Source organism: Frankliniella occidentalis, unplaced genomic scaffold (genome assembly GCF_000697945.3).
Source record: "Frankliniella occidentalis isolate FOCC.00 unplaced genomic scaffold, Focc_3.1 Scaffold40, whole genome shotgun sequence".
Classification (NCBI taxonomy): domain Eukaryota; kingdom Metazoa; phylum Arthropoda; class Insecta; order Thysanoptera; family Thripidae; genus Frankliniella; species Frankliniella occidentalis.
The window spans coordinates 556,892-568,049 of record NW_026267170.1 but is presented as its reverse complement, the minus strand read 5'-3'; the positions used below and the strand labels follow the sequence as shown (position 1 = coordinate 568,049).

Sequence of the window (11,158 nt, the reverse complement as noted above, 5' to 3'; positions counted from 1 at the left end):
AGGGACACGTGAGAGAAGAGGGAGATAAAAACTAGCGGGAGAGACAGAGACATCAAGAAAACGAGAGGGAGGGAGAGAGAAAATCGCGATCACGCGGAGCGACCTAGAAGAACAAATCCCAGCTGTATCACCACCACCCCCTCGCGCGCGCACACGCACACAAGGGGATAAACTCATTGCATGCTCTGCAGCCAATGGCGCGGCGCGCGGCAGCAGCCCCTCTCCCTCTCCGCGGAGAATAGAGCCGCAATGTACACGCCACACCGCGCCGCGCCACGCCACGCCCCCACCGCTCCCGGAGTTACGCGGAGGGAGGGGCGTTCTGATTGAAAGGGCGGAGTGGGGCGGGGCGGGGCGACGTGGCAATAGGCAACTGAGCCGTCAGTAATTACGACTCATCGGCCGTTTTACTCGATAGTTTTATTTAATTTGTTTGATTCCTCTGACCGGTTGTTCAGGCTGGTGTAAATGATCATTGGTTCATCGATAGTATTTTATGAGTTCGATTTGAGTTGGCTAGGCCGCGAAGTGTATTGAAGTAAAAATGCATATAGTCATCCTCGTAGTCATCTTTGTTTAAATGCGGTCGGCGTTTAGAAAGGCGTATCGGGGTCAAATAATAGATTAAGGAACGTAAAAGCCAGTAAAATTTTAGGATTCAATTTTTGTAATTCACCTCTTCCTCATTCGTTTTCCATCACATAAACTATATAATATAATCATATGCGTAAAGACAATAATACAATACTCTATAAATATAATACAGGAGCTATCGAGATTTGTTAAGGCAGTCTTTTCAAAAACAAAATAAAAATAAAACGATAAATACACAATAGCAACACGATGCACCGCATGCCTCAATCAGCTAATTTACCTTGACCTGTCACGCGTTTAGCCTCCATGCCCGAGACACGCCATAAACGTCGAAGCGAACTGCACTCGTGACGAAAGCTTTGTCTACGCCGCTACCCCGCGCATTGTGGGCGCACTGCCTCGGCTCGACCATAACATGTCAAAACGGCCATAAATCTCGACAAAATCGGTGACTAACAGATAGAAAATCATAAACAACAACAAATGGCAAGAGGCAAGGGGCAAGGAGATGGTTGAGATGCAAAACCCATTTTTGAAAAACAGTAGCATTTGCAGAACTGGACAGGACAAATGCCCAGACGATTAGCGGTATCCACAGCGCATCTCCTTCCGTCGGCTTACAATAATACTGATATTGCAAGTGGTGGCAGGGCAAGCCCTAAGTCGCACCACGAGGTAACTTGGCATTTTAGCTAAGGAATCTTAAAACTTAAAACTTAATGATCACAATGTAACACGAAATAAGATAGGGCATCATCATACAGGAAAAATTGCTCTATTTATAAAATAATTTGTACATTAAACAACCTCATTCTTTCCCGGCGACAAAGAAGTAGGACGTTCGTTCCACGCGGAAACAAATAATTCTTTCTGCACGCGCATACACACACACACACATACTCGCACACTCACACACGGATCACAAAAGAGCACATTTCGTATCGATCATCCAGACGACACAGACACACATTACACATGACCATTGTCAGGACTAGTGGGGACAGGTGGGATTGGTACGTATCAATCTACTTCACCAAGGAGCAACGATACATTGCTAATAAATTATTGTAAAGAGGAACTGGTTAGCATCTGGACTCTGCTTTACCGCTTCATGATCTCGGCGATGGTGAAGCCTGACTTCTTTTTGCTGGGTGGCGGTGAGGGCGTGGTGGGTACAACGGTGGTGCTCGCCGACCCCACGGACAGGTCCAGGAGATGGGGGGTGAGGTGGTGCGGGTGCTGGCCGAGGTGCGCGCCAGCCTCCTGGGGGTACCCGATGGGCGACGGGGAAAGCTCCGCACCGGCCATGGGGACGCCGCCGTGTCCCTCGGTGTGGGTGAGCAGGTGGGTCTTGAGGTTGGAGCGCTGGTTGAAGGACCGGCTGCAGATGGGGCACTTATGGGGAGACTCTTCCAGGTGGAGGACCTTGTGCACGGCCAAGGTGCGCGACTGGCAGAAGCCCTTCCCGCAGGAGCCGCACTTGAAAGGCTTTTCCTTTGAATGAATGTACCTGGAGAAGCAAAAGACAAGTTCTGTTAGAAACTTTACCCCATAAATGAAAAATGTACGAGCAGTTCGTATTAAGTGTACAGCAAACAGGCAAATTTTGTTTAAGATATTTACCTATGGTCTCTGAGATGGTCCTGACGCCTGAAGGCCTTGCCGCAGATGTCGCATGAGTACGGCCGCTCGTCAGTGTGGGTGCGCTCATGGATCAGCAGGTTGTACGACTTGGTGAACTGGCGGTTGCAGAACTTGCAGATGAACTGCTTCTTGGGGCGTGAGCCAGCGCGGGGTCCGCTGGTGCCAGCGCCGCCGGGGCGCGCGGGGGCAGGGCCAGCGCGCACGGGGGCGGCCGGCCTCTGGGGTGGGCCCACCACGGACGGGAAGGGGCGGCTGGCGGCCGCGGTGGCCTGGGCGATCAAGGCGTTGTGGATCCACTGCTTGATGAGGAAGCCCTGCAGGGGCGGAGGGTAGGTTGCGGCCGCGGCGTGCAGGCTCTGCAGGAAGGCAGCGGGGAGGCCGGCGGGGAGGCCCGCGGGCAGGGCGGGCATGCCGCCAGGCACCGGGAGGCCAGCGGGCATGGGCGCCTGCTGCATCACGGGCGGCAGGCCGTAGGGCGCAAGGCGGGCGCGCTCGTCCATGCGGCGGGAGAGCTCGGTGACGGGCCTGAAGGCCGAGACCATGGAGGCCGACGGCATCGGCGGCACGGCGCGGGGCAGCTCGCCGTCGCTGTCAGAGTCCCTCTCGTCCGTGTCGAACTTGAAGGGCGCGGGCGAGTAGTGGTGGCGGGGGCTGGTCGCCATGTCCTCGGAGGCCTCGGAGGGCGCGCTGCTGGAGGACGAGGTAGGGGTGTGCGGCGGCGTGAGCAGCACGGCGTCCTCGGCCCTCATCGCAGGGCTGCCTGGAAAAGCAAAGGCATCCTTAGCAAGGCGCGTCGCAAGACACAGTGGGGTTGGGGTCGGCGAGAGCCAAATAATAAACCGATTAAGAGTACTCGGCATTTTTTAGGGCAAAGAATTTGAGTAACGACCCTTCACACGGGCTTAACGCGCGAGGATCTTGATCCGGACGGGTGTTGAGTCCAAACAGAAAAGTAAAACGCGTCGTAAATCACTCAGTGCGCGACACGGCACATCACTCGAAAGCCGTGAACTGTCACTCACTCGGCCGCCCGCGACGCGGAAACGAAAAATAGAGGGAGGGGGGAAAAGGTGAACACTGAACACTGAAAATACTCACCATTAAGAGACGTTCTATGAAGCACAATATCCTCGGATGATGTCAGGCCAGCTGCCATTTCTGCATGTAGCACGTAGCACGGCGAGTAGAATAATAACCAAGTTGAAGAAAAACTGAAGCAAAGTCCTTTGCAGGCGCACGAGTATCACACATACACACACACACACACACACACACAGTCACAGGGCACTACGGCGCGATCAGGTTGCGGTGGCAGATGCACTAAGGAAGGTCGGCAGTCACTGCACACCTGACTGGATTGAGCTCTGGTGAGCGACTGACGAAGAAGGAGACGGCGAGATGTGAGCCGGCTGGTCGGGCCGGGTCCTGCCGCGGGTCGGGTGCCGTCTGGCTGCCTGAGTAGCCGGGCCCCAGCGCGCATGCGCCGCGCACCAGCGCGCCTAGCTCGCCTCCCATTGGCTGGCGGCCGCCAGGCGGTGCCCGGGCTCGCTGCCTCCGCTGCTTGTCGGTGGCTCTTGCTCCTCCCGCCGGGCCGCTGCTGCAGCCGCTGCCGTGGGGCCTCGCGGCGATCCCCCGCACCGCGACCGCCGCCGCCACCGCCGCCGCAGCAGCAGCAGCAGCGGAGCGGCGGCGAGCTTGGCTATCCACCCCCGCACGGGCCACCGTCAAGCGTTCTCACGGCCAACGGGGAGGGTTCATCTCTTCAGGATAATCATACGACTCGGAGAAAATTAGAGTACATACAGCCAGCTAGAAAACCTCCTACTCGTTTTCCACCCCTTTCAACTTCTGGTCTGAAATGACATCTGCAGGGGGTGAGAGGGTGTGGAGCCGAGACGAAACAACGAGCCGACAAACCGTTCAAGGGGCTGCGTCTTATTCGTTTTCGTTCTTGTAGTAGAATTCAGGAGTTTGAGCTTCGATAGCCATATGTCGAGAAGACGACGAAAACCACCCCTCCCCTCAAGATAGTTTATCGGTCAGGGGAGGAGTTGTTAGGGTGGGGGCACGATGTAGTGCTCTTCGCTAAATTGTGGATTGTGGAGGGGGGGGGGGTAGATTTCCGGCTCCGAGAGGAGCGAAGCGCGATTCGTGAGTTTGGAGTGACCCAGGCTCGTGCGGGTCAATCCGACATGGGAGAGCGCGGTGGAGCCCCGAGGCGGAACACGGGGCGGGCCGGCCTATGGGGCCGTGGGGCCGGGCTGTAGCCATGGCTGTAGCGCGGGCTAATCAAGACGGTACCCCCTCGACACGCACCCATGAAGTGCCCTGCAGAAGTAGTACCCGGGCCTCACAGAGCGAGCCAAAGGGTGCGCGGTTCCTCTGCAGAGGGCCCAAACCAACTTTCACAGCAGGGCGGACGCAGAGAGCCGCGCGGCACACCAAAAGTAGCCACAACGACGGCACGCCCACGACAAGGCTCATATTAAAGGACGCCAAGATTTATTTGGAATGGAAAATTATGGAAATGTGACGGCACACGCAGTGCCAGAGTGGGCCGGTGCCGGGCCGGTGCAGGCGGGCGGTGCGCTAATTGCATTCTAAACGCAGCAACACAATGTGTTTCAAAACGTTTGGCCACCCCCGTTGGGTTGACAGGATTCAGCGCTTTCCACCGCCGCCACCCACGCCGTGCCCCCACCCCCGCCCCGCGCCGCCGCGCCGCAAGGCGTGAGCGCCCCGGGCGTCGTCGCTTCAAAGCGGCAAGATATGACGTTTCTGATCCACTTTCCGCTCTCCTCTTCATTTTCAGATTGACTCCTTGACGCTAATTTACCGTTTAAAACTGCTTCAAAGACCAAGGGACAAGAGCAGAAATCGTACAGATGGGGTCATAGCGGGTCATAGAACGGAGCAGGGGGTGGCATACAGGGAAAGAAGGGAGACTTTGGTTAGTGGCACCAGCAACAAGCGAGGTACGCTTGAACGCGCATGAAAACTTGCACCACACATCGCTGCATGTTCACGAAGTCGAGCAAGCTTCAATTTTCCCCCTTTATCGCCCGCCCTATGACGCATCGCGCCATCGTCGGCCATCTGCAGCAGAGAAACAAAGTATCACGAGCATCATGCAAATGGGCCGCCTCCTAGAAAGGTGAAATGACACAGTGATTGCTTTTCAATTAACCCCGCGAGCGGGCGCGCGCGGCAGACAGAACTAATCACAAGACAAGTGTGTGCGGTTGTGCATTGGAGCGAGCGAGACAGACGACGACCCCGCCACCACGCCAACGCCGCCGCGAGCCGCTCCTCTCCTCTCCAGGATTAATTACTATTCCACTCTTTTCCCACGGGATGAGCGCAGCGCTGAGCTTTTGCGCTCGTCTAGCCGCGCGCTTTTGCCCCGCGGCAACGCGCGAGGCTTTCAAAATTCAACGGAAAAAACATGAATTGCAGACTGCTCCTTGGAACAGATATTGAACCGGTTTTATCAGGGTGCGGCGGAGGAAATGGAACAGAAGAAAAGATTAGATACGCCAGAGTACTGAGACACACAGCAAAACGGAAACGCGTCCAATATTCAGTCTCTTCCGGCCGTGGCGCGCAGATCCTTTGCAGCCGCCGCCGCCGCCGCCGCCGCCGCTACTCTCTCGCGGCGTCGCGGGGTGGCGGGGCGTAGCGGAGCGCGACGCCGCCATAGCGACGCCATGCCAGTGGGCGTGGTTCGAGAATCGACCGCACTCAGGCCCTAGGCTCGGCGACGGGGGGGGGGGCGTGTGCGTCAAACCGTCACCAGGGCAGCTTTTTCAGAGACATAACGGGGACAGGGGCACGGCGGCACGGCAGCCGCACGCAGGTGATTGCCGTCATCATTGCGGATCTGCGGATATGTGGCACGGGGATCTGCACTTCACGGGAAGGTGATAAGCGTGACCCTCCCCCCGAACCTGCCAGGTACCTGTGCGGTACGCGGTACATACCTTCTGAGAAGCCTCGTTGTCGACCTCTTTCTGCTACATACCCCAGCAGATGGTGAACTTCCCGATCAGCCTACATTCCCAACCACACCCTTAAAAAAAAATGTGTGCATTTCATTTGAAAATACGAGTGCCTTGCGCTTGTGTTCAGAGCATTATATTTCCCCTCCAAAAAATCAAATTTGCGAAGAAAATGTTTTTTAATATCAAGGACACATTTTTAGGATGCTTCGCTATGAGCACAGCTATGGAGCAGCGGCCAAAAGGGCATGCCGAGCGCGACTCTGCTTGGAACCGTTGTGGAAAGTTTGTCCGCCAGGTGGACTGAGAGGCAGGTGCCACTTCCTGTATCCGTACAAACAAGGGCAGTACCCATCCCATCCTTAAGCCCCATTCATTTGGACGCGTCAGCAGCACGAGCGCGTACAGCGGGCCATTCACGACGGGCTGTCCCTGTCCCGTCGCGAGAGTCACTGCCTCGCCCTATTCCGGTGCAATGCGGGGCTGACAAAGCTCATGCATGCACTGGAAAAAAAATTAAGATCCGTCTCAAAATGTCAATGAGTGACGCAATTTTATTCGGTAATTCATGTCTTGAAAATTGGAGAGTTGGTGACACACAGTCCCAGATCGATGAAGTAGATTGTAAGAACAAAGTTCAAGTTTGCAATAACACCATATTCCGCTCGTCGCTATCTCAAACTTCAAAAGCAAAGCACCGGACGTCGCCGTTCAGGAGCAGTGTATAAGAAATCGATCTTGCGCACGAACCGCTCTGAGATATTGCTGGAAATAAAGTATAGTAGTTCTGGTTGCACTCGGAAAAAAATATTTTTGCGATATTTAAACACGAGCTGTTCATGCGGTAAATGAGTGTGGATGGTGCGCGATGAGCAAAGGATCAATTTCTCACACTCCCGAGGGGCGACTTCCGGTGCGTTTGGTTTTTCGAGTTCGAGATAGCGACTATGGTCTCTAATGGACTGCGGCCTTGTCTTTTTTCCAGTGTGCCCGGCTAGTGATTAGGAGGGTGGTGTGTGTGTGTGTGTGTGTGTGTGTGTGTGTGTAATCCCGGTGGAGACATGCCGTCTGGGACGGCCGGCCCGGGACTGTGACGGGGCGGCCCGTAGGGCAGCAGCCCTTGGGGCTTGGGGCGGCCGGAATGCAGCGTGGCCCGTCACTAAGCCCCGCAGAGGAACACTCCGATGTACGACAACGGCACGCGTGGTCACGCGTGGTCACACGCGACTACCGCCAGGGCATACAAATTGCACGTGCCACAGTCTGCCACAGCCGCGCCCGGGCCCGCTCCGCGAGGTGCCCGAGGTGTACGCGCTGCGCAGGTGGATAGCGCGGTGCCGTTACGGCGGGGGAGGCAGAGCAGCCGCCGGGCCCAGCCGGGCCGCCCTCTCACTGAGGTCGCTGTCCTCGTCGGTCCATTGTGGTGAATGGGGCCGTGGCTACCGCTGCCATGTGGCCACTAAGCCCGCGAGGGGGCTGCTGCCCGCCGCTGCCCGCCGCTGCCAGGCTGCTGCTGCTGCTGCTGGACCCGGGCCTTGTTATTGTGCCTAATCCTGCAGCACAGGTGCGGGGGCGGCGGGGGCTGCGGAGGCAGTAGCACGCCCTGCTGGCCAGGGTAGCTGCTGCAGTTCTGGGAACACCCCCGACCCTCTTTCCGGGCTCTCCGGATGAGGAGAAAAAAAAATTGAAGGAATAGACAAACATTTTACACGAGCAGGAAAAAGTTCAAATCTGTTTCACGATTCATGACCGGGCAATGGACATTAGCGAACACGATTTTTCTCTGTCATGCTCTGCTGAATAGTTTCTCCTTTCCCGCTCCGTATGCGAGAAGCTAAGTTGAACATATGAACTATTAATTTGTCGAACAAATTTGTTCTCAGAAATGCCCACATATTACTCAAAGCCCTCTACTACTTATTTTCAACATTTCCAGAATATATCAAATTTGTCATCAGAACCACACTACAAATATGCATATTTTAAATTCTCGCAGCTGTGCTTTTTTCTTTTTTTTTATGCCGTTGCCTATTCTTGGAAACTTTCTATGCACGCCTGCATGCGGCCATAATTACTTTTAGCACTGCAGAAAATCAAGCACCCTCTGCAAACGTGGAAGAGAATGATTGCTATGTTCAGGATATATTTTTCTCCGTGTATGTCTCTGCTTGCTGCTGATCTGTCCAGAAGCAGGGCAGTGTCGCCCGAGGCATGCACGGCAGGCGGAGGCCGCAATACCGAGAACCACGGGTATCCCCGGGTCACTTCCCTCCTCCCGGGCCTCGCTGGCCTCCCGGAGCCGCCGTGAGCCAAAGTCAGTCATTCATTGGCTTCTCATTAACGAGTGACATTGTTAGCGCTGTAGCGCGGCTCGTGGGACCGGCCGACCGGCCGGCCGGTAATCCCCAACGACGACGTCTCCATTTGCCTCGCGCAGGATGGATAAGAAGATGGTTTCCGGCGCTCGCCGCAGCCGGAAGAAACGCGCATCACTTGTCTTTTTCCGCTTTGCCGCCTGCATTCACGCGCATATGCTGACAGAAAGGAGAGGGGGGGGGGGTGATCAGCGCCGTCATATCTTCTTCATACGGTACTCGCACTTTTTTCGGGCTTGCTGCTGCTGCTGCTGATGACGATGTTACCACTAGCCTTGCCGGCCGAGCCCGCCCGCTCCCAGGCTACAGCATCAGTACCCGCCTTCTTTCAGCCACTCGAAAGTGTTGACGCAGCGTGGCGCAGCAGCGCTGGCCAGCGAGAGCAAAACAGGACGCAGCAGAGCAAGCAGAGTCCTTCACCAACACGCTCACTCACACACCCCTTCCACGGGGGTGCTGGCGAGGCCCGGCGGGGGGCCCCACATGACGGCGGCGCCACGCAGCCATGTGGCGGGGGAGACGACTCCAGCGACACGCGCACATATTCCCAGAAATAAGTCTGCAGCAACCGTTTCAGAATAACGGCAGGCATTTTTCAGGGCTGCGCGCGCGCACAGTGTGTGTGTGTGTCTGTGCGTGCTTTCGCGTGTGTGTGCGTGAATGTATGGGTGCGCGTATGACAAGACTGCTCGTCTGCCACGATATGACGAATCCAAAAAATAGAAATCCCCACCGGAATGAAGGAACCTCCTATATACTTCGGTCGCGGGGGACTTGGTCACAAAGAACAGCTCGTCAAAACCTCTTGCGCATTTAATGATCACACCGAGCGGGTGGCCGGCATTCGGGGGCAGCGGAGCGCGGCGGAGCGCGTGGTAAGTAGGCTAGAAGCTGACAGCCCACAACACCTCTACACGGGATTAGTGAGCAGTGAGTCACGGCCCGTCCGGACGCGTCCCCCGCCCGGCAGGCCGTCGTTCGATTCATAATTATCGGAAGGCGAAGCAGGAAATGAATGACATCTTCACACACGATACAGGACACCGTTTACTCGTTCTCAGACATTATTTTTAAATACACTGCACGTGCGTTCTTCCGGCCGGGATCAGGCGGCGGGACAAACATTTTATCTACGAAATTTTCCATCTTTGGAGTGCCCCCTCCCCCTTCCTGCCCCAAAAAGTAACGTCGAAAGAACATTTTTAATTTGTATCAATTCTGTTTGAAACGCGCCGTTGGCCATGAAAATGTTACCACCACAACCACAAGGTCAAAATAAAGGGGGCGGAAAGTAGAGTGTTTAGTTTTCACAGCCAAGAGTGACGACCGCCCTCCCCACCCACCCGCCTCCTCTTCCAAATGGGAGTGAAGAAAGCTAGCAGAAGAAATGAAGTGTAACGTACTCACTCACATTCCAGCGCTCTCCAGCCTGCATTGCGCAGAGCTGGAAGTAATGCACTCTCTGTGGAGAGGTGTTACGAGAGGGTGACGAGGGTGCGAAACCGTCTGCACGGCGCGACACTCGTCATTGAGAGCCCCGCGCATCTCACACGAGTCTTTTCGCAAGACCACCCTGCAGGGCCCCAGCCGGCACCAAGCAGGGCGAAGCAGGCACATCCTTTCCTCCGTATCACGCCCATTCAAAAACATCGCAATAACGGCTGACTCACCAAAGCGTGTATGAGATCACACATACACTAACTTGTTGACGCAAACGTGCACATTTGCTGCCAAGCCAGACACGGCCGTCGACATCGACCCGGTGTGATCAGACGCATACTTTTGCGCACTACTGCTTTCTCCCGAAATCATGGTCCATTACGCTGTTCAACTGCTCAACACTCGTGTGCAATTGCAAGTTACTTTCAAGTGTTCAACAGCGTGGTGATACTTGCACGTGTTCAACTACGTAGTTGTACTTGTGCAATTTTAAGTCGAGGGAAGTGATAACAGAGCAGTTGCACACTTACACAGCTAACGAGTTACAACGAGTTACAACGAGTTACAACGAGTTACAACTACGGAGTTGTACACTTACTTGCAAACTTGGTTTATTATCAGTGTAGCGCGGGCCGGTCAAAAACCTCGAGACTAATAAAACACAATAGCGACACGTTACCCAAACATGGAAATTGAAATCACTTTGTCACGTCGTGGCAGTGCAAGTAGCGTGTAACGTGTTTACGGCGCTACATTTGCGACGGTCGACTGCAGCGGCGGGGGCGTGACGGCGTGCAGCAGCACCAGCAGCACCAGCAGCAGCAGCCGCAGCGGGGTTGGTTCACATAAAGCCGAGCGCGATGAGCAGAAACAACAGCGCAACTCGGACCCGCGCCCCGCCCAGTTGCGTAAGTGTGTCCCTGTCCCGCGCGGTCCCGCGTGTGTCGGCGCGCGGGCGGCTGCGCCCTTCTGTCCACAAGGTCTAATTGGTCCGAACAGCTGCGCCTTTGTGGCACCCAGCCACCCCCCGTTTGATGCGGCACCCTGTGCCTCCACTCGACCAGTGTCCAGCCGGCCCAGCCTCCGCACCCCCACGTCTGCCCCCCC

The 11,158-nt window shown here is 55.7% G+C and overlaps 1 protein-coding gene and 1 long non-coding RNA gene across 3 annotated transcripts in view; both read right to left on the bottom strand.

Moving 5' to 3' along the window:
• The window catches only part of LOC127749218 (uncharacterized), a 132,821-nt gene that overhangs the window by 108,358 nt on the left and 13,305 nt on the right, over window positions 1-11,158 (bottom strand). The window lies entirely within an intron of this gene.
• Window positions 650-3,672, bottom strand: LOC113212079 (protein odd-skipped). 2 transcript variants are annotated; one of them, XM_052266535.1, is made up of 3 exons: window positions 3,337-3,672; window positions 2,218-2,994; window positions 650-2,104 (listed from the first exon to the last, which is right to left on the bottom strand). In XM_052266535.1, the coding sequence occupies exons 2-3, from the start codon at window positions 2,985-2,987 to the stop codon at window positions 1,696-1,698; spliced, it is 1,179 nt and encodes a 392-aa protein (XP_052122495.1). In that variant the 5' UTR covers window positions 2,988-2,994; window positions 3,337-3,672; the 3' UTR covers window positions 650-1,695. The 2 variants fall into 2 exon arrangements, with proteins under 2 accessions (XP_052122495.1, XP_026286451.1); XM_026430666.2 differs by having other exon boundaries at window positions 2,218-2,998; window positions 3,337-3,667.